A 24,054-nucleotide genomic window follows, 5' to 3' on the forward strand; every position below is an offset into this window, starting at 1 on the left:
TTCGAAGAGCAAATTTCCAGTCTCAGATTTTTTTTTCCTCAGAAGACACCAAGTGTAGCTGATGCTCTAACCATGGGAGGGAGGGTAAGAAAGACTCAGGTAGGGCGGCTAGGCTGGGGCTGACCCGTTCGTTTCCAGGCAGTGAGCAGAGAGAGAAGGCGCTGCACAGTGGCAACCGAAGTGTAGCCACTAAGCACCAAAACCGCTGAAGTGGCTTCTCAGACCAGAGGTGGGAGAGGGTCACACTAGGACGCTACGGGCTGGGGGCTGGGGGTGGGGGAGGGGAGCCCACCCACAGCAGTGAGAGCTTGCAGGGGACTCGGGCGTCCGAGCTCCCTGGAAAAACCCAGCGGGGCAGAGGCTCTGGGAGGAGCATAGCCCCGGCCCGGGAAGCAGTGTCTAGAGGGCGGGGTGGGGGCGGGACGGGACCCAGTGTGGATGGAGCCAGAGGAGGAGATACTAGGGGACGGCGACGCTGGAAGCCGGAGGTGGCCGCACAGGCGTCGTTTCCTTCCGGAGAGGAGGATGGCCGACCCAAGCGCAGGCTGGGGGGCGTCCAAGGGCGGGTGATGGGGAAATACCGCGGCCCGCGCTTCCCCACGCCTGGCAGCCAGGACGTGGGTGGCTCCTCCTTCGGGCCGGTCCCGAGCCGGGCAGCGGGCGGGAGGGAGGCGGGGAGTGAGGGCGGAGGCTTCGGAAGGAGGAGGGACCAGGCGCGCCTGTGACAGGGTGGCAGCCGAGAAGCGGACGCGTTGCCGCCGCCGCTCCTCCTCCTGCAGCTCCTCTCGCGGCCGCTGCCGCCGCCACCTCCGCCTCCGCCGCTGCCGAAGTTTCACTCCCGACCCTCGGCGGGAGCCCCAGCGCGGAGCAGAGCTGCCACCTCGCCGGGAGCTGCAGCGCAGCTCGGCTTGCGGAGAGCCTGCCCGCGTCGGCGCGCAGACTGCGTTCCACTGCCCCGGGCTAGGGGCGCGGTGATACCCAGCCCGGGAGGCAGCTCGTCTAAGGGACCCGCGACAGCGCCCACATCGCCCACTCTGCCTCCGTGTTCCGAGCTGCTGCGATGGCCGTGCGCTCCCGCCGCCCGTGGGTGAGCGTGGCGCTGGGGTTGGTCCTGGGCTTCACGGCTGCGTCCTGGCTCATCGCCCCCCGGGTGGCCGAGCTGAGCGAGAAGAGGCGACGCGGCTCTAGTCTCTGCTCCTACTACGGCCGCTCGGCTACCGGGCCCCGCGCGGACGCGCAGCAGCTGCTCCCCCAGCCCCAGTCCCGGCCCCGGCTAGAACAGTCGCCGCCCCCTGCCAGCCACGAGCTCCCGGGTTCTCAGCGGCCGGAGGCGGCGCCCGGAGGTCCCAGTTTTCGGAGCAGTCCCTGGCAGCAACCGGCTCCGATGCCGCAGAGGAGACGAGGGCACAAGCCCGAAGGTGCGACGGCGCTTCCCGGCGCTCCAGCTGCCAAAGGAGAACCGGAGGAGGACGGGGGCGCGGCTGGCCCTCAGAAGGGTGGCCGGCCGGGGAGTAGCCACAACGGCAGCGGGGACGGGGGCGCCGCTGCCCCGACCTCCGGACCCGGGGACTTCCTGTACGTGGGTGTGATGACCGCACAGAAGTACCTGGGCAGTCGCGCGCTGGCCGCGCAGCGGACCTGGGCGCGCTTCATCCCTGGCCGCGTGGAGTTCTTTTCCAGTCAGCAGCTTCCCAGTGCTGCGCTCGGCCAGCCCCCGCCACCTTTGCCTGTCATCGCGCTGCCGGGGGTCGACGATTCCTACCCTCCCCAGAAAAAGTCCTTCATGATGATCAAGTACATGCACGACCACTATCTAGACAAGTATGAGTGGTTCATGCGCGCCGACGACGATGTCTACATCAAAGGTGACCTCCCAGTGTTAGCTGTTCCCCCTGCCCACCTCCCGATTCCTTTTTCTGCTGTTAACCCCAGCCCCTACCCACCTCCTCCACCCCTTCTCTGCCAGCACCTGCCCTGGGCTTCTGCAGCCCCCTGGCCTGCTATCCCCACCTCTAGCATCCACCCATCATTCTTAGCCTGCGCCTCCTCTCCTGCAGTCTGGACCCTCCTCATACCTGCTCAGCTGTATTCACTTCCCTCGCTCTTGCAGCTGTTTCTCTCATCTGGCTTGGGTCTCCACTCAGAAAGCGAAGAAAGGGACCTCAGAGCGAACCCAAAAGCCATTCCCGCCCCTCCCCCAAGCTCCCAGTAGGTGATAGTTTCCCAAATCTGTCCAGAGGGGCGTGTCCTGGCTAGAGGATAGCAAGATGCAAGCAAGATGCTGGCTAGAGCAGGGCTGGTATTTTACCTTGTTTTACTACCGCGCTCCTTTGTTTCAGCTTAATCTAGAGCAGTTTTAGGACAGCTGCAGTTGAGGATAGCCATCTTTTACTGTCCCAGATCCTTGTTTGAACATTCTGTGGCTTTTAGAAACTTGCCCCACATCGAGACCTTGAATACACCCACTGGCCCAGTGTGCTGTTCCTTCCAGCCAAGCGCCTATTCTCTGCCACATTTTAATAAAACCCAGCGGCAATGGGTGGGACTCCCCAAGGGCCAGGTGAGGAAGAGGGGTTGACAGTGTATTTGTACAGACCCTGGTGCCCACCTGCAAGCCACATCACACACACGAACCTTTCCAGTTGATCTTGGTGGCTGCAGTGTTTGTACAGAGTCTAGAACGACCTAGACCACGAGATACAGACACAGCATGAGGAAACTTTGTCAGTGTTAAAAGAAAGGGGCAGCTTTTTATGCATAGTGTTAGCAGTTCTGCTCAGAGGATTCCAGAGCTCAATAGCTCAAAGTTTCTTAGAGTTCAGGAGTCAACTTTTTGGTTCAGGCAGTGGAAAAGATGGGAAAAGATTGCAAAAAAAGAAACAAGACTTGTCTGCTTTCTGTATTCCCAGCTTCTTATTCTAAGGAGTGCAGCTTCTTCTCAGCTGTGCTGGCTACTGGTAGATCTATGACTTGGTCATGATCAAGGTTAATACCCTTCACATAATACAAGGGCAGGTAAACACAAAGGTCTTCTTTGGGGCAAGGAGTTGATGTCCTGTTAACAGAGTTGTTCTGAGTTTAAGGGGGAGGAGCGGACAGACCTCTGTGGTGCCATTTGAAATGAGAGATTTTGATAGCTACATGCAAACACGTGTATTATGATTGCATTCCTCAAATGTCTTGTTTATGGGGGGAGTCAAAGAAAAAGTACTTTTCAGAAGTATTGCCTTCTGCTCACTGCCTTGAGTTTAGGATAAACCTAGACTTTAGGGTAATTATCTTCTATTTCTCATCAAAATCACAAAGAATTCCTGGCAAAGAGGTAGTACTTTGCAGTGTACATTGATAGGACCTATGCCGGCCATTGTTTTAATGATTTGGAATACATTGTCCCTCCAATCCTTGAAATGCATCATTCTGTTTCTATTAAAATTAAAAGGCATTTCTATTAAAAATCCAGTTTTGGTTTGAAATATTCTTGCTGAAAGCTAGAGTGTGAGGCATGGGATGGAGATAGTGGCCACATGCCCCGTCCATTAAAAATGAGAGGACCAAGGCTGAATCAGAATATTGCAGAGGGTGATAACTTATTCTGAAGTGAGGCTATATAAAATATCAAATGTTTTGAATTTTTTTTAATTGATCAACTTTATTTTAAAAAACAAAGATAAATGTACAGATTTTAAGCATTTTTTATAAAAGTATACAAATACATTTTTGTCAGTACTTGATATTTTTAAAGGTTTGATAGTGTGCATTAAGATCTTACTAGTTACAATGAGCATAAAGTACATGTAAATAAAACAAGATGTAACCTGGAATTAGTCAAAGTTTTCTTGGTGTGTAAAGATTAAGTATAATGGTTTTTCTTTTTGTTATGTTTTGAATTTTTATAGCTATAGGAATTTATTTTAAATTCTTTCTTTTGATCTACTTACCATCCACAAGTCAGTATATCTCATTATTTTTGTTGCAATGTTCATGATTTTCTTTCTGTAAAACAATGCCTTCCCAGATTCAGTTTCATTTAAATCACCCCCTAAATAATTTAGTTTGTATATAACTGAAGTTTAACTAATGAGAAACACCGAATCAAGTCAATTATTATATTAAAAAAGTGTTGGATATTGGAGCTAAGGAGGTAGTTTAATAGGTGAATTGCTTGCCTTGCAGGCATCAGGACCAGAGTTACATCCCCCAAGACTGTGTCAGAAAGAAAAGTGTAACAGATATGGTAGAACACTCTATGGAGCTCTCTGGCCTGTCAGTCTAGTCTTTTTGCTGAGCTCCAGACAAGTGAAAAAGACACTATCCAGAAATAAACCCAGGCCAATGAGAAACACAATCTTCTAACACAAAGTGCTTGGAACCAGAGGAAGAACACCTAAGGTTGAACTCTGGCTTCCCTGTGCCTGAATGTGATGTTATATCCCCACACATAAGTATATAAACACAAAAACACATACAAAGAAAACCATTAAACAGGTATGGACAGGTTGCCAGACAAACACCAAGTATCAGCATTCCATAGCATGTTGCATTTCTGGGAATTTTTGTTACTTCAAATGTACTAATAAACAGTCTTTATTTCCCTTGTAGATCTCCCATCTGCTGAAACTGAATGACAGATTCATTAAAATTGTGTTAAGGTTTAAGAAATACCCATAACTTTAGGTTGGGTCTGCGAAGGGGGAACATTTGAAATCTAAATAGATAAAATAGTAAATACAAACAAAATGACAGAAAGGAGAATCGTTTCTTCTTCTTCCCAGTGGTATAAGTGTACGAGGAGGTTGAGAGAAATGGTGGAAGTTCTTTCACTCCATTGAACATGGTAATTACTTGTGAAAGGAGGACAGGGGGTGACTCTCAGCTTTCTCCTTTCAGGTGATAAGTTAGAAGAATTTCTAAGATCTCTAAACAGCAGCAAGCCTCTCTACCTGGGACAGACTGGCCTGGGGAACACGGAGGAACTCGGAAAGCTGGGGCTGGAGCCAGGGGAGAACTTCTGCATGGGAGGACCGGGCATGATCTTCAGCAGAGAGGTTCTTAGGCGGATGGTGCCTCATATTGGTGAATGCCTCAGAGAAATGTACACGACCCATGAGGACGTAGAAGTAGGAAGGTGCGTTCGGCGCTTCGGTGGGACGCAGTGTGTCTGGTCTTATGAGGTAAGCCTTAGGGTGTGAGGGGATATTCATGGATTACAGATGCAAGCCATTTTGCATCCTGGACAAGGTCCTGTGTATTATTTACTTCTATTTTCTTAAAAATCATGGTAGTTGACTTTACAGATTTGGAAGTTATTGCAGGATGCATCTTTCTTAATAGACCCAAAGCCTCGCTGGGCTTTTGTTAGCATGAACCTTAACTGGAAGCAAACTTTTGGTTATGTCTAGGCCACTGAATTCAAGTCCCCCACCCCATTTTGTTTACTTTTTTGGTGTTTCTATGCATGTGCATTCATTTCCTGCCTCTAACCAAAGAGCCAATTGCAGTTCTTTCTACATAATTTTTGTTATCTGTTGACCTGTTTTCTTCTTTATTTACATAATAACAGCTCTTTGTTTTCATAGTGCTAACTTGTGGGGTCCTTGAGAATGTTCTAGTGGGAACCGAACCCTTTGGGGGAAGGTCAGCAATATATCACTCCTGATAAGCTCACTTCTAGCATTTTATGGCTTTATTTGATAGTGTGTGAGTAATCTGGGGAAATGCCTGAGGGTGTCACATGACTTATTTTCACTTGTTCTCAAGACTTTATTTATGCCTGTTTTTGTGACAACTTATCAAAAGCCAGAATTATTTAAATGTGAAATGGTATGGGCTGTTTTGACATTCGTGGCCATTAGATTTTTGGAATTGCTTTTTCCCTTTAGAATTTGGCTTTGAAATCAGATGAACTGTCCTTTAAAATAGTTTTCCTGAAAGATAATTTTAGTAACAATTGATTTGATGGTTAAATAATACATTGCAATTTTAATGAAGTTTGGTTTGCAGTTGTTTGGAGTTTAATTTTATTTTATCTTCCTAGTGGACACAGAATGCATTATAACTTCTTTATCTTCAAAAGCTTCATAAATTTAGCAGGGAGGATACATTTAGGGAAAATACGCTTCATGTGAAATGATTGTTTCTCAAAGTTACATAGTTTCCTTTGTTTTTCCTTTGAGGAATGTAATATCTCTTTATTTAGTTTTTTAAAAAAAATATCTTGTGATACAATTCATTGAGGTATTTTAAATAATTATTACACAAGGGGAAACTTACTGATAATTATGTATTTAGGATCTATATTAGGCAAATTAAGATGATTATACAAGTAATTGCTTCCAGTAATAAAGTAGCAATTTTGATTTTATAAAGCTGTCCTATAGCTCCAGTAATCTTTTCTACTAAGTCTAACCCTTGCAAGCTTGAAGAGGAAGATTTGTGAATTTGAGGTTAGCTTGCGCTATATCTTCAGACTCTATCCAAAAAGTAAAACAACAGTATTTAGAAGAAGATTAACACCAAAGTATTACAGCTTTTATTATGGAAGGCAACTTTACTGAACTCGATAAAAGAAATATTCTAATGTAAAATTATCTGGAAAACAACCAATACTTAATATATAAAATAATTTCATGTGAAGATATTCCTCAGCAATTTTGAAAGGATGAGTGGAAGCAAAGGGGAAATATGGAACTCTTGATAATTTATTGCCTTAAGTTAAATAGAACTCCCTAGCAAAACGTATCTTTCGTTGTCTCCCACAGTCTCATTGATTCTGCTACAAACGTCCAGTCTTTACCTTATGCTTTATCTGTCTATGTTCCCTGAGAAGAAAATTCTCACATGATGTGCAGGCTCTCTTGTAGGTGTTACATTGGTGATATTCCCTGTCACCTTTGCAGTGTGTTTACATTTGGAATGACACTTGTCCATCCATGACTTCAGAGTCTACACGAAACAGATCATTGCAACACTTTGTTCTAGCACTGGGAAAAATATAAAGTCTCCTGATCTGCAGAGTGTAAATGCCACGCTGAGAAGCTGAGTTTGTGTGGGGTTGTCAACACATGCTGGTCACCATGTTTCTGCTGTGCTTCCTGCCTAGTGGCATTCAATCACGAGCCATGTCACATGGGTTCTTAAATTTTATTCACTCACCAGTCATTGGAAATGTTGATTCTTGGTTATCACAAGAGTCAAACTAAAAAGTACAACCTTTAATTACATGTTACATGCTTTAAGGATTTTTTTTTTTTGACAAAGAGTGAGAAAACTGTATTGTTTTATTTTAGAAATACCAAGAACCCGATGAGAGTAAACTGACCGTGAAACCCAGAATGCTTCTAAATTGCATTATAATGTAACCAAATTAAAGGAAACTGTGTGGAGTAGATTATTTCAATCTGCATTGTTCAAGAATCCTAAACAGGTTAGACTATATATGTTTAATGAAAAATGTCTCAAACAATGCCTAGATTCATTTCAAGAGTTCTGTTTACTGAGTTTTTCTTAGTCTTGATAGGAAAGATGTTAGTGCTTTCCCATTTTCCCATCATACACACAACCTCCTCTCCCTCTCTACTTCCTTCCCTCCATCCCTGAAAAAAAGAAAACAAAATTACAGCAAAACTCTTTAGTAAAATGAAAACCTACATTTACACAGAAACATCTATGTAAAAATTATAGCAATTTATTTGTGACTGCCCAAACCCCCAAAGAACTCAAGTGGTCTTCTCAGGCAATCTGCTTAGTTTTGAAGAACTCATCTCTTAAGACAGCTGGAACCTTCTCTTGTGATACCCTTGGGACTTTGAGACAGTGATGTACAACTTCAGTGCCTGGCAATCAAATCCTGATACTCTGCTTTCAGGTGACTTCTTCTCTTCTCCCCATCTACTCCCCCACTTGCTTGTCTTTTGAGGTACAGAAAGTACCCAATGCCACTGGAGAGTATTGATTGATACTTCCTGACTTGGGACTGGAACATCGTTTTCTAAGCTGTTAATACTGAACCACCTTGAAGATTGCTGCGGTACTCACATATACCCCAGGTTCTGTGTCTGGACTGGATCCTGTTAGAACATGATTTGGTTGTGTCCCTCTGTGCTAGAATTGATTGGCACCTCCTGCTGGCTAAGGTCACATGTCCAGCCAAACTCTGACTTGGGTGCTGTGAATCTCTGGCATTTTAGGAGGCTCTCAATATTGCCTTAGCATTGGAGGTTTTGTTTTCTGTTTCCTTTGGTAGAGGCAGGTAGTTTTCAGCTCTCTTTATGTCTCATTGGACAATAGGATTTCTCTGGGAATTTATCTTATATGCCTTGCCCAAGCTGAAAAAACAACACCCCCCCCCCCTTTTTTTGAGGGAAACAACCCTTGAGCTACAAATTTTAGGAGATCCCTTTCAATAAAATGAAAGAATAAAATTTATATTTTAAATACTTGGTTGTGACAATTATACTTAGTTGTACTTAATTTCGAGTTACCTATAATGAATGGAAGTCACATTAAGGAAAGAAATGAAAGAATTCTCTTGGAAGTAGATTAATCAAGATCAAGATGGAGTGTAGATTTGAACTCTCCACCTCATGTTTCCTGTGCCTCTATCTTCTGTCTGTCTGCTATATGAGTCTGAATCTGAGTCTGTGTCTGTGTTTGTCTGGTGTGTGACTGTCCCTAACAAACGGGTATAAAGAGCATCCCAGAGGAAGGAATGCCACTCATTCCAGCAGCAGGTCTCAACATTCCTGATGATGTGACCCTTTAACAAAGTTCCTCACGTAGCAACTCCCTACCAAGACTATTTTCGTTGGTACTTCATAACTGTAACTTTGCTACTGTTATGAATTGTAATATAAATATCTGATGTGCAGATATCAGCTTTGCAACCTACAAAAAGGTTATTTTAACCTCTGAGGGGGTTGTGCCTATGGGTCGAGAACCACTGCTTTACAAACCTCTTTAAAAGAGTTTTATAAGGGATTAGACCACTGGCTCCAACTGAACCCAAATGATCCAGATACAGAGCATCATTGTTTACCAACCAATATTCATAAATGGTCACATTTATAGTCAACTTTAGGACGTTATTCACAGCTTCTGTATTTGCAAATGATGCACACACATTACCTGGGCCAGGAGCATGGGAGAACACATAATTTAAGGTTAAAGCGATATGTTATCATAGGTTGTAAAAATTGTTAACATGGGTAACAGAAGGCAAGTTGTATAGATTCTTACACTGGTGTCTATAAAGCAAGATAAAGAGTTTGAGGACACAGTAGGTACCAGTTTTAAGTAGCTTTAAGGTATATTGTGCACTCTGGCTCTGAGGTCTAGAAAATTTTCCAGTCTCTTAGAATGAAGAATTAAATGTTTTTAGAAGTTCCATTGTGTATCATGTATACTTCTATTTTTGTTATAAATTAGCTTATTCATACATTCATGTTTAGATTTTTAGCAGTATTGAATTTTTTGTTTAGTACTATCACTTGTACTTAATAATTAAAATAATTTTAACTTCATTAATTATTCTTACTCTGTGAGTTCTACCTTTGATCATTAAGGATCAATTGAAGACTGCTAGTTTTTCTCATTTTGATTTTTGTAGTAAGTTAAAGCCAATGGGAAGATACATAATTTATCTAGATGTTGTTTCCGAAGCCAGTTTTATATTGGTTAAAAATATTTTTTCTGTGGTTTTTCAGAACCATTTCCCATGACTGAACAGAATTTTATTTGACTCTTTTCATGGCTAACTTAATGTGAGAAGTCTGGCGTTCATTTTTGGCCTATTAATGGCTATGAACATTGTAGTGAAATTTATTATTTTACAAAAGGATGTGCTTCATGACTTGCTCTTGGGCTTTTAGGTAACACTAGAGAGCTGTGGCATTGAACTATATTATAGTCTTCCTGGCATCTTTTAGGTTTAAAGTCTCTCAGCCATTCCCTCCAGGCTGTTACCTTCTTTTCAGATAGTTCTTAGCTTCTTCCTGGTCTTTGTAAATTATTATTTCTTCCTCCTCGGTCTCCTCTTTTTCTTCACAGTCATTTTTGTCTGCCTTCCCCCACCTTCACTGGTATATGAATGAGTGTGTACAGGTGTGTGCACATGCCAGTGTCCTCATTTGTGTGTGTCCCTGTGTAGAGTCCAGAGGTTGATGTTGGGTGTCTCCCCAGATGTTTACTACCACATCTGTTTGAGACACTCACGCTGAACCAAAAGTTCACCTACTAGGCCACTCTGCATCTCAGTTCTGAGCACCAGGATTCTAGAACATGCTGCCACATGTGACTTTCGTTTTGGGTCTGGGGACCTGAACTCCATGGTCACACAGCAAACACCTTAGCCATGGAGCCAGCCCTCACAGCCCTAAGCTCTGTTATCAGAATGTTTGTTGTCCCCTACAACTAATTGATATGTGGGGCAAAGTCTAAGACAAGAATTTGTTTTTTAATCCAAAATTCAGTATTTTGTTGTTGTTTTTTTGTTTGTTTGATTGCTTGCTTTTGGACTTTCCTAATATCAGCATGCTTCTCAATCTGCTCCATTCTCTCCATCTCATTTGTCAGAAGAACTCACCCAAACTGTCTCTGTGAACTTCTCTTGCTGCTGCCCTGTTTTCTTCATTGTACAAAAGTAAAATTACCCCCCGAAGTTATGAAAAACACAGTGCAGATGTCAGTGCTCTGTAAGCTTCGGGCGTTCCCACTGCTGACTGATCCCTTATCACCTGACCTGAGACAGCTTATGTGTTCTAAGTAGATGATTTCCAGCAGTTGAAGATGCCTCCAGACAACTGGAAACAAACAAAATGATAACATGACACCCACCCCTGTCAGGTTTAAACGCTTTTCTTCCTTTAATAAGTCGTAAGTATTACAGTTGCTTGAAAAAAACAAAACTCCAGTCAGTTTCTGGTTCTACTTTCATTGTCTTGTCCTCTGAAACTGTGTTCCCTGAGACACATTAGTTTAGCTGTTTTTCTACTTAGCAAATATTCAAGGCTATGCCCCAGACATCGATGTGCAGTTTGTGTGGTGCAATGTTTCTTTTGTAGAAAGGTATAGTTTTAATGGACATTTTGTTCAAGGAATTTAACTGATACAAGAACAGAAAGCACAGAGGTGTGTGAGTCATTATTTGATGTCAAATACCAAAAACTAGTCAAGGGAAGTGGGAACTGAAGAGCCGTTAGGCCTCACAGGCCCAGTGTGGTTCTAATTTCATCTCCTAAGAAACGCACTGGGCAAAGTCCAGGGCCAGCCCTCCTGTGTGTTTAGTGCTGTTCTGTACTGTAGATTAGAGTTCACTAAGTGTGCTACAAGTTTATGAATTAACTGAATAAACATGATTTATTCTTTAAAACCCAATGGGCACTGTCTTGAGCCTAGTAGACAATGAAATTGATTTCTTAATTGTTTTGAGATGCTCAAGTCTTTATTTACTGTTTCTAATTTTGACAGCTGCATTCTTCACTTGCATTCAATAGTAGCTGAAGATTTTTTTTAACCATCTCTTTTTGATTTGTTAATTTTTCTTGGCAACTTATTTACTTATAAAAACTCCTGTATCACTAGAAGATGGCTTAAATATACATACAAAAGAGACATAGCTGTTAAAGTTCAAAGTAATGAAAGAAAATGAAACCTCAGAAACATGTGGTAACAACTATAAAAATACATAATGGCTCTTGTTTTCTGAACATTAAATAATAATTCTGACTATTAGGACCTAATAGAAAGAAGCAAGAGATGGAAAGGAGTGTGGAGGTGCTCCAGGCCACATTCTCAGCACCTCGGCTAATAGAAGGTAGCGGGTGCACTTGGAAGTTTTATATAACTTCCCTCAACAGACACCAGAGGGCTGGAAGGCAGAGGGGCGATGCTGTTCATGGAATTCCCTTTAGAGACCACAGTTGTCATCAAGTGCGACAGTGTTTGGCGTATTGCTGGATTTGATTTTGAAATGAAAAAATTGTACTTCCGAGACTTCTCTGCGGCTAAAATAGAACTGTCTCAAATCTTTTCTATTAGGCGGGAAAAGCGATAGCTTGAAATGTGTGTATCTTGTTGTTAAAAACTAAATGTACATGGATTGTGGTTTTGGTTGAGACTATCTGTGTGACTTAGGTAATCAAAGGAAGGTAGGGGACCACTGTAGAAGTCACACTTGGTCACCTCTAGGACAGGACAGCCATCTTATTTGAGGAGTTAAGATGATGAGGTTGAATGGACTTCCAAACAACTGAACCTAGAATTAAATCACTATTACATAACTGTGAGCAGATGGTTAGAAACGTCTCTTTTCATAAATAATAATTTAATTTTCAGATAAACTTTCCAAAGACAAATCCAAATGTAAGGGGATATATACTTAAAAATAAAAGCTGTCTTAATGAGGTAAAAAATCTTCAAATACCAAAATGAATTCTTAATGAAATGAGGGTGTTTGAAAGTAGATGAGTAGGTATCCTAAAAATGCATTTGCTAAAGCACATTTAAACTGCTCTGCTCATATAGCCAGATTTTTTCACTTGCCAGTGGAGCCCCCCTTACAGTGTGTCATGAGTCCTTCTTTTTCGTCTTATGGCCTGAACCAGGAGGAGGACTCTGGCTTCTAGCTCACCTCTGCCTTCAAGCCTGATAGAATCGGGTTCCCACCTCAGATATGTCTCTCAACATTATTTTCATTCTTCACCATAAAAATCTTCAGTTGAGTCCAAATATGGTAATCTTTGTCACAATAAATATGGCATCATTCTTACTCAATTTTATTAGCTGTGGCATTTCTTACCTCACCAAGAATATTGACAGAGACGTTTAGTAACTTTGTTCTATTTAATGTTCTGTTGGCCGCTACCAATTACAAATTACTCCTAGATCAGAACTATCCTCTCTCCAATCCTTAGTTTGTGGTTCATGGGTTGTATGGCTGTAGACAAGTTCTTGTGCTTCTTGGTTCTTTGGCTTTTGTTTCCTCATCTACTGAATGGTATTACAATAATTTTTATGCAAAGGGCACTTCTGGGAAGAGTAAATGGCTCAATGTGTATAGAAGCATTTCGGAGTAGTCGCTGGTACTACTGTTAGCTCTTTTTGAAGAAGCAAAATGCCATAAAACAGTGCCAACTTTACAGAGCTACTGTGGGGGATAAAAAAAGGTCAATAAATTGAAAGTCTTTTGAATCTCGCTTGGCACACAACAGGCCATGTGTTCACGTTAGCTGTTTCTAATATCCAAAATGGCTGCGTTTATATGCCTTATGCCCCACAGGAAGAGGGTAAAGTCAATTGGAAAGGTCTGCTCTGGTATAGTAGGGAAAGTCTTGATTTAGTTTGTTTATTGATTGATTGATTGATTGACTGATTTTTTTCATCTGTGTGTGAGTATAGATGCCTATAGATACCAGAAGAGAGCATCAGCTCTCCTAGAGCTAAAGTTGTAGGTGATTTATTTAAACCACCTGACATGTTAGGAACCAGATTTGGGTCTTTTGTAAGAGCAGTGTGTAATCCTAACTGATGAGCCAACTCTCTAGCTCCAGTGGAGTGGTTCTTCATTTTGACTACACAATGGGATTCTCTGAGGGACTTTGAAAATAGTTGTGATATTGGAACCAGTTGCTGGCCCAATATATCTGAATCTCTTACAGGGGATGCATTGCAGCCTAGGTTATAGTCAACTAGGTGACTAAGGTGGATACAGTGTTGACATCACAGTGCCCATTAGACTATATGCACAGCACACATTCATGTTTGTTCTGGGGTGGAACCCATGTCTTCAGGCTTGCAAAGAAGTACTTTACCAACTGAGGTATCTCTCCAATTCTCTACTATATTGCTTTTAACTTTCATATTTAGAAATCCAGCCAAAATTGAGCTATTCTCCATTTTCTTTCCTTTCTTGCAATCATAGAGACTAACAAAACCTCAATATAATTGTCATCCATTTGTTTAAAACAGCCAAGTCCCCAGACTTTAAGACAACAATATAAAACTATCACTTACAGCCATATATCTTCTCATCTAATGACTGTTCTCAAATATTGCTTTCAAAAGAACATCAGAGCAGACTTTCAGACATTCTTAAAACCGTTTACACACACTCAATGCTTGAGGAGTTAAGGTCTTCCTAATGACTGTATCTGAGTTGTATATAATAAGAGTTCTAAAGTTCTTGGATGCTCATTCCCATTATGTTGCTGCTGCAGTATTAACTTATTGCCTCGGACTTTGGTGCTTTAAAGACAAAAGGTATTAGAGTGACTCGTATGATAAATGGCAGAAATGGTAACTATAGGTTTACAAATCTTCCAATGTAAATTTGATGTCACCTATCTGCCTGTCACCAATGAACATTCCTCTGCTCATCACTGTACTGACTTCTTTGGAGGCGGAAAGCATGTGATACTTTATTTTAAATAAAGGAAAGGAATGCTTCACAGAACTAGAAAATGCAGTGTATCCCTGAAACCTTTAGTAGCATACAGGACAGTTGGCAGGTAGGAGAGAACATGGAAGGACACACAGTGTCAAATCGTGTGTTTGGGTGTGAAGAGTGAGAAGTAAAAACTGTAGCAGAATCCAGTTATACAGGACATACACACCATACTCAGAAGTTCAGATGACTTAGATGATGTGCAAGCAAATCTTAGCATCTCACGGAATAGTGTGGACTAGAAGAAAGCATAAGATTGTGAAAAATTCTTCTGGCTGATGTTAATGAGCAGCCGGTATAGAAAATCAGTCCACTGGGTCATAGAAAAGTTTGATGAGCTCTGAGTGGAGAGTATCACACAGATGTTTTTCTTAATGGCTCTAGCGCAGGAGGATGCCTTAGCGGCCCTGTGCTTAAGGATGGTGTCTTATGAGATTTAGTTGTAGCTGTTGATCATGTGAGATGAATATTAATGAAAGAGCCAAAGAGGAGATGAACTTTAGCTAGATAAGTCAGAGAATTGGCTGCAGTAGTGACAGTGTAAGTCTGCAGTAGTAGACTGGGGACGGTTAACATGTCACCTGGGCTTGAAGATGATAGTGTTCCTAGAGGTAAGAGATATAATATGTTTCCAGAATTGCCAGAACACAGGAGGATGCCTACTTAGGGCACTCCAAGTTCTATTCATTATCCATGTGTTCAGCAAATAGTCACGGCTGTCTAATGCCCAGACATTCTTCCAGTGGTTGCTGTTTCAGCAAATGTTAGAACCAAATCCTGACTTTATATTCTAGATCAGGAATGAGGAAATAAGCTTGAAAAGACTCAGGAAGGCTGAGGGAGAGGAAGGGGGAGCAGTGGAGGGAGGGAGGGATGGAGAGAAGGAGGGAGACTGAGAGAGAGACAGACAGGCAGACACATGAAGAGATAGAGATAGAGAAAGACAGAGATGGAGACAGACAGACACACACACACATACACACACATATATATATAGAGAGAGAGATGGAGAGAGAGAAAGAGAGAGGGGGAGGGAGGGAGAATGATAGAGAGAAAAGGGAAGAGACAGACACATACAGAGACAGACAGACAGACAGACAGGGGGTGGTGGTACACAGCTCTGTTTAGGGAGCCAACGTAGGCTGTACTGAGAAAAGAAGTTGTGAGTAACACAAGGAACATGGAACAAAATTCATCAAATGAGCATGCACAAGTAAGCGGAGAACCAGCTAGAGGGCAAGGGAAACTCAAGACTGGGGCGATGAAAATGCAAGAGCAGAACAGAGAAAGAAGTGGGGCAGGCATCATGTATGGCTTTGACGTTCTTTGGGAGCATTTTACAGAGAAAACTGAGGCTCATGTACCTTGAACAATTGTCTGACTAGTGAGGAATGGGTCTCAACCCACAGTGAACAGTATCTCTTATTTCCCATATGCATTTATTTTAATCAAACTGCACTTCTAGGTAAAGCAAGGATTCTGTAAGTAACCATCTTACAGCTGACCGTGATGACAAATGCCTGTGTGCCCTCCAGTCAGTTCAAGACCTCGAAGTGAGAGGAGCACTTGGGACTTGATGTCTGAGACACTGCATTGCAGAAGGAGAAATAGATCATGTTCACATATGACATTTCTGATTTTTGTTTAAAAATTTGTTTTAAAAATTCATTTGTTTTAAACTTATTTAAATAAACTGTAAGCACCGAGAAGATTAGGGTGAAAATAAAGTGGTCAGAAGCACACTTAGCGTGAAAAATATTCATATTTCTGTGATCCATCTGACTTTAGAATTTTCTTTCCCAAAACACTTTTTATTTTTTAGAAAAAAAAAACAACTAAGATTCTCCTCTATTTCAAGTTTCTCTTGAATGTCAGAAAACTTTGATTTACTTTATTTACCTGGTTATTTAGTTTTTAATGGGAAATCGAAGAACATTACCTTTTTTCAGTTATGATCATTACTGGGAGATGTAGTTTGATGAGCAAGCATCGCCTCCAAGATGCTCATGCACCAGGTGCCCAGCTGGTGGCGCTAATGAGAGGCGATTGGCTCAGGAGGACACTGGCTTGATTAGTGGGTTATCTAATAAAAGTTTTTAGCTAAACTGCTTGGAGGAGGGGAGTCTGGTGGAAAAACAAGTCACAGAGGCACACATTGGAGTGCATTCCATGTGCCTGGTCCAGTCTCTCTCTCTTTTTCCAGGCTGCCACCAGGTGAGCAGCTTCCTTGGCCACATGTTCAACCACTATGCTAGGCCATGAACTAAACCCTCAGAAACCAGTAAGCCAAATTCATCTTCCTTTTCAACTGTTTCTGTCATGAATTTGTTATAGTGACAATAAAATTACTCTTATATCAGTATCAGATGTCCTCATGCTTTATTTTAATGACTGCCTAGAACTTCAAAATGATTGAAGAATTATTGTTATTATTATTATTATTATTATTATTATTATTATTATTACTATTATTATTATTATTATTATTATTATTATTATTATTATTATTATTATTATTGGAGAACTATATGAGTTTCTGGAAGAACAAAAAGGAAAATAGACTGCAGCACTCTCAAATTCTCACTTTTAAGGGTTGCTTTTGATTCCCAGGAAGTGTTGCCCCCCCAGTGATTAGCCTTTTCATTATGTCTTATTAGTTTGGTAAAGATTTGCCAAGTACCTCCTGGAAAGATAATATGCTGTGTGGTGTTAGAGGTAAGTTCTGTTTGTGGACTATATGATTTCAGGGAGGAGGTTAGCAAGAAACAAACAAAGAAACAAAAATACATGTCTTCATGGAACTGACAGCTTGATTTATGAACATACAGTAGTGTTGAGGTAACTAAGTTTATGTTGGCTGAAATGAATTTGAACTAATAACTTCAGATTAATTACTTGTCTATTGCTCTTAGTCTGTTCTTTTTGGTTTTCAACCCACACAGTTGCTTAGAATAAGTTAGTGCTCATTTGGCTCCTCTGTGGCTGGTTCAGTCTGCATTTTTCATAACTGACTGTCATCTTGCTTTCCCTTTCTATTAAATAAGCTTCATACTTCATGGCATTGTGACAAGTCAGACGTCAGAGAGAATGCCAACTGACTTGTAAGTTCACAGAAAGACCTATTGTGTGTAGTCTTAGAAATGCAATCCTATAAGAAGAACAACAAAATTAACTAACCAGATCCATCAGAGCTCCCAGGGACTAAACCACCAACCAAAGACGGATGGGTCTATGCCTTCAGCTACATATGTAGCAAAGGATTACCTTGTCTGGCATCAATGGGAGGGGAGACCTTGGTCCTGTGGAGGCTTGTTGCTTCAGCCTTGGGAATGCTAGAGGAGTAAGGTGGGAGTGGGAGTGTGGGTGAGCACCTGCTTAGGGGTAAAGGGGAGGTGGTTTACAGAGGGGAGACTGGGAAGGGGGAATAACATTTGAAATGCAAATGAATAACCAATAAAAGGAAGAACCTTAGTAGATCAGCCCCTCCTCTTGACACTGGTTTGCAGTAGTAGCACAGGTCAGGGTTTTGTTCTCTTTGGTTGTTAAGCCTCCTCTCAGGGATTATTTTTGTTATGGTATTGCTGTATGATTTAGATGTACATCCAGTGCCATAAATATGTCTCGTGGAATATTTAATGAGGTGTCAGTTATAAAAATAATTTCAAATTCAACAACAGATTTGTTTTACTTGAAGAACATTTAATGACATAAATTAGTTTTTTTGGGGGTCCTAGGCAGTCTCTGGAACACCAGTCTATTAATGAAAATATATACCCATAAGTGTAGCATGGTATAATTATGATGCCTCAATTAAAACAATATTGATTGATACTGACTATAAATTTAGGTATTTATAAGATTTTTGAAGGCTCTGTTTGAATACATTTTAAATTACGTATATTTTAGTTCTATCTGGGCTCTATGCTTTTCATCTCTAATTCTCCTTTTGAACTATTTCTCTTTTATGAGCTCTCTGGTTTTAGTGCTCTATTATCATACTTAATTTTGTCATGGTGTTTCTTGGGCTGATCCCTTTGGGGAAATATAGCTGCACTGATGTACTCTTCACACAGTGTGTTCTACATTTTGCTTATGTGCTCTTGTGAAACCTCTGGCCGATGGGCACAAGGCCTAGGTGCCACAATCGGGATGCTGTGCTTACAGGTTCATCACAGTGTATTGGACTATACCAGGGCTTTAACACTTGAACTGCTTTGTGTGGTACAAGTGTTCAGTCCACTCAGTGCACTACTTGAAGCAGCTGATAATGAGCAAAAACTGATTTTTTTTTTCCTATTTGTCAGACAGTTGCAGCATGTGTCTGAGGGTTTCTAAGGGGCACCACATTTCAGTTTTCTGAATTTTATTGTATACAGGCAACTTTAAGGTTTTTTTTTTTTTTTTTGTGTGTAAGGTTATAAGTCCCAATACTGACAATTTCTAACTGAGGGAACATGTTTGAATTTTTCAAAGAACACCTGCTTTCATCTCATTCTTTGCTCCAAAGGGTTGTGATTACAAAGGAGTCTGATTAATTTTTTAAAGAATTGGAAGGACTAATGTGCGTTTATTTTCCCTTCTCCATGTTCACATTAAATTCTAGTGTGATACATTTGGGGTAGAAAACCCAGTGTGTCAGAGGCTCCCACAAAGCCTGTGCAAAATGACTCCCCTGAAGTGCTGCTGGTAGAAACTTTATGTAGTAAGTAGTCACAGATTCCAGAATATCAGAAAACTATGAACACTATATTTTTCTTAGCTCCTTTGTATCATAGTTTTTTTTCTATGAAATATAATTATGGTGACTGAATTAATCCTGCTTGGATTCTAGAGTGGGATCTAATATATTTTGTGTTATTTAAAAAATTAGGAGGTAATTCCAGTGGCATAATCAAATAGTTTTGATAAACTATATTTTCTTTGCATGTCAGGGTTACTATTAAGGTACATTTAGATGAGAATATTTCACCATTTTGACAAACTTTGAGATACTAGAAGCCTGAGTAGTAACTTATTATGGCCTAAAAACATTGTAATAAAATTTCCAGAAACCAATGTCTAGCTTGTTGTGGTCATATGAAGGTCTACTGTCTTTCATTGTCAAATAAAACAACGCTTTTAATTTAAATATCGAAAACCTTCTTATGCTATGATGAGCTGTAACCTACATTTGAACATTTATAAGTATATAAAATGATGATTTCCATAACTGAACTGTGCAGGGGTTCAAGGAGATGGTTCTTGTATCTTATACTACAAGTGCTGGTACAAACAAGAAGTTTCCCAACTAGCAGAGATCAGACAGCTGAAGAATTGACAGAATCTTGTGTTGAACTCTGATTTATATGATTCCATTGGCCATACACCCATCAAAGTGTTACGCCAGTATCATGGCTATAAATTCAAGGGATAACCTTGGACATTTAGTTTGAAGCTACTGTGATAGTAGACAGACCAGGTCAGCTGTGTATGTACACACCACCAGATGAAGTTGGCAAAATAACACACAAGTGAGAAAAATTAGACCATAAAGATAAAATCAAGAGTAGCATCCAATGATTGTACTGTCTTTTTTTTCTTCAGACATGTTTACCTGTTGAAGATAAGCAAGATGTATTTCCAAGATAGAACTATGATGTGTGGATAAATGAGATCAAATTTGCTGTCGCTTTCTGGCTGTTAGTATGTTTCTAGAAAATTAAATAGAAAAATCAAATTTTTAGAAGAAAGAAAAGTTGTCTTTTAATGGGTATGAGTGCAAAAATAAGAATGTGGGATGTCAGTTTTACCTAAATGATCTTTATTTCCATCTGTACTTTTACAAGCAGAGAACAAGGGTCATGCATATCATAGGGCAATCTTGCTTGATGTAATAATTTCTGAGGATTCAGAATTTTCCAGGTAAAGTAGATCTTGTTCTCCTTCTGGGTGTGTATTACCCTATCTATCTATCTATCTATCTATCTATCTATCTATCTATCTATCTATCAGCTATCTCTATATGTCTATGTCATATCTATATCTCCATATCCATGGAAAAAAGTTATCAGGACTAGTTAAATGGTACAAAACAAAACATTGTATCTAATATCTATAATATTTGAAATACAATTGTTTCATGCATTTAAAATGAATCTTTTATACTAATTAGTTTTCAAGAATGAATGTCTTCCATTTAAACCAAACTATTAATAAACTCTTGTGAAACTCCCTAAAGATAGCTAGTGTTACTATGACTTCAACTCTAATCATCATTGCAGGAAGGCTGTGATGAGTTCTAAACACATGCTTAGCTTCTGATACAATACACAAACACTGAAATCTATTCAAGCCCTCTAAGGCCATACTTCCAGTTTTGAAGCTTAATAGAAATATGAAGGCACACAGTAGGGCTGTCGGGGCAGTAGGACATATTTGAAAGAGCAGTGTAACTGCAAAGTGTAAGATACGATGCTTTGTTCAAATGCCAGAACCTCTTTAGGGTTGAGAATGAGAACACAAAAATAGGGATGTGAAGAACAGAGGCACACTCAGCAGAGATGTGGATGTGCACATGAGTCACCACTTGGGATCATGAGCTTTGTTGATCTTGGAAACCTAAGTAGGGAAACCTCCTAAGCACAGATGAAATGTGATAGGGTGGACTGACTATGAAGTCCCAGACAGCCACTCTGTCACCTAGACGTAAACTTTGCCTACTCACAACCACTTCCTACCTGTAATTTTTTTAGGTGTCTTTGAATTACACAGTGATATTAATCAAACATTTCATGGTAGTAAATCGCCAATTTATTTTAAATCAATTAATTTGTATATGTTTTATTTTTTAAGCTTTAACTAAAAGCAAAAGCAATTGTGCACACTAACATGAGTGTGCTTGCTAATTTTCAAAGAAAGTAAAATATTGGCTGAATATTTGACAATGCATAATGTAGACATATTTCATACTTTTCTGAGTTGATCAGCAGTTTGAATGTTTAGTCATCAGTCCTGTTTTATGTATGTTGTACCAAATGGCAGAAGTATATTAAGGGCTGTTTCAGAAATTGATCCTTAATCTTTCTGAATCTCAAGCCAAATGCATTTAATGATTTCCTATGACACCCAAGTCACTGACTCAAATGGCAATTCTCAAAAATCAAACATTCTAACACAGTACCATCCAAAGGTATTTGACAGTTACATTTGGAGAAATGATAGTAGGAAAATATTAGAAGCCTTTGTTCTCATAAGCCATCATCATTCTATAGGATTATTAAAAGCAACACAACGCAGATTATAATAGTTTCTGAGCTAAGGTGCTTCAGGAATTGTCCACCACGACCACCAGTGCAGTGCAAATGTTGTATTTTTAGCACCAATGCTGCAGTGAGTTCCTTGCCTGCACTGCCAGAAACACCACAGGTTCTTTATGTTTCATCTTTTTAAAGAAATTTGGCTATTGCAGGCTCAGAAACATTTTACAGTTGACAAATTATTCATGACCTCCATAGTCATGACATGATCTCATGTGGGGTCATGCCCCAATTCAAGAGACTGAGGTCTAGATCAGAGTTATATAGGAAGAAATCTCAACAGCTACATGGGACAATCAAGGCTCTATGAGTATAGAGTGAGTGAGGTGATCACAAAGACCTGAGCAGTTGAGAGAAAGCAGTGGAAGCCTACAGCAGAGATGACAGCCTCAGCGTAAGGGCACAGAGTGAGAATGAGTGTTCATGTCCACTATTGGGGGCAATGCATCTTCATCAAGACTCATCAGGTTACCAGTGTGTATAATCAGGTGCACATGTGTAACTGCATTGAGGGCAAAGGGCAATACTGAGTGCCTTTTTCAGTCAACCTCTATCATAGTTCTGAGTCAGGGTTTTTCACCAAACATGGAGCTCAGACCTTCACTACCTGGTCAGCTCAGATCTGTCTGTCTCTGCCTCCTCAGCTCTAAGGTTACACTGGATTTACTTACTTCATTTATTTTTTTAAAGAACCCAAGTGCTGGGGATGAAATAAATATCATCATGCTTACTTGCAAGCACTTTACAAGATGAGCTATCTCTCAACCTTGTAACTCCTGTATTCTCTAATTATTTCTTTTTTCACTTTATTTATTTTTAGGGTATTTTTATCATTTCCCCACTTTGACATCTCTCATGTTCCCCCTCTCAAATTTGTGACCGCTCCTTTACAATTGTTACATAGATATACTTACCTATTCAAACAATGCATTTCCTGCTGATTTTTTAATGTTACTTATATGTGAATGCATTTATGCTTCTTAGATTATATAATCTATCAAGTGACTCATTTTAGAGAAAAATTATGCAACTTCTATCAGAAACCATTAATTGTTTATAGTTCTTCAACTAAGGATGGGTCTTGTGAAATTTTCCTCAACCATGTTGGCATGTCACCTGGCTTTGTCATTATGCATATCCTGCTTAGGTAGCCATATTGTTGAGATTTTACCAGTGTAGCTTCCCTATCATAATCCAAGCTGCAAGCATACTGGTTCTCTGGTTCTTGGAACCTTTCCACTCCCTCTTTTGAGCCTAAAGTAGAGTGATTGCATTGTAGACATATTAGTTTGTAGGAAGCATTTAAGTCCTTGAACTCACAGATAAGCACCAGGGAAACCAGGAATGCTAAACACACAGGGTTCCCTCCTCAACAGTCAAGATGTTTTCCTGTTAAACTATTTTCTGCCCAGAAGGCTGGGAGCAGAGATGATTAATAGCCCATGACGTCTGCATTATTTAAATGGCTAGGCCACTGCAGCTCCCTCAGATCCTTATCTTAAGGCTGTTTATCTCAGTTAGTCTATAGCACTATTCTCTGGAGACCCACACAATAAGCATTGCCTACCTGGAGTAAATCTATTTCTTCTTTAGCAATCCACAGAACCTATCTTAATAAAAGATGTCGCTTGTGCTTTACAAAAGTTTCAGAGTGGTCATGTCTTAAGTGTTGTTGTGCAAAGTACGGGAGTTAATTATTACCCAGAAACCCCTTTTCCCCAGAGTGTATTGTGGTTTTGTTCACCTAATCTAAACTACCTGGCATCAAATTCTTAAGTTTAAACCAACGCTGGCTACTGAGTCATGATGAAATAAATTGATTCTTGCCTCTCTTGGATGACGCTCATAACTGTGGTGTTTGCAGAAACCCCTACATCAGTTGGTGTTGTCCATCCCACAGTAAGCTGTTCTCTTCAGATTGACCAGTTATGGTCCTCTGTAATGATCTCTATGTCCTCTATGAAGAAACTTAGATGGGGGTGAGAGCTAAGTGTGAAGGGTGAGTGTGAGGTATAATGTATCCCGACCCAGTGTAGAGTCTCACTACGCCTAGAACATGAAAGGCAGGGCCTTGCCTAACCTTTTATTTATTTTTAATTTCTACCTTATTTATTTTTCAAAAACAGAAACCCACAGTGTACCTTGGCTGGCCTGGAACTTGTGAACCTCCTGCTTCTACCTTCTGAGTGCTGAGGTTCTAAGCGTGCACCACCAGGTCTAACTCTTGTTATTTGTGTTATCAATAGGGATGATATTAGAAATTCCTAGTTGTAATGTGAAAAGCGCTGTGATGCTGGAGGTAGTGTAGGCTTCTGTGAAGTA

General features: G+C 40.7%; 1 protein-coding gene across 1 annotated transcript in view; it reads left to right on the forward strand.

Moving 5' to 3' along the window:
* Positions 1-1,060: 1,060 nt before the first annotated feature.
* The window catches only part of CHSY3 (chondroitin sulfate synthase 3), a gene marked incomplete at both ends in the record, with an annotated part of 246,891 nt that continues 223,897 nt past the window's right edge, over positions 1,061-24,054 (forward strand). The window contains 2 exons of the mRNA XM_080919758.1: positions 1,061-1,865; positions 4,888-5,171. Coding sequence (XP_080775884.1) covers positions 1,061-1,865; positions 4,888-5,171 — 1,089 coding nt within the window. The remainder of the gene's footprint in view (positions 1,866-4,887; positions 5,172-24,054) is intronic.

The sequence above is a fragment of the Micromys minutus genome (genome assembly GCF_963924665.1).
Source record: "Micromys minutus genome assembly, chromosome: 8".
Classification (NCBI taxonomy): Eukaryota; Metazoa; Chordata; class Mammalia; order Rodentia; family Muridae; genus Micromys; species Micromys minutus.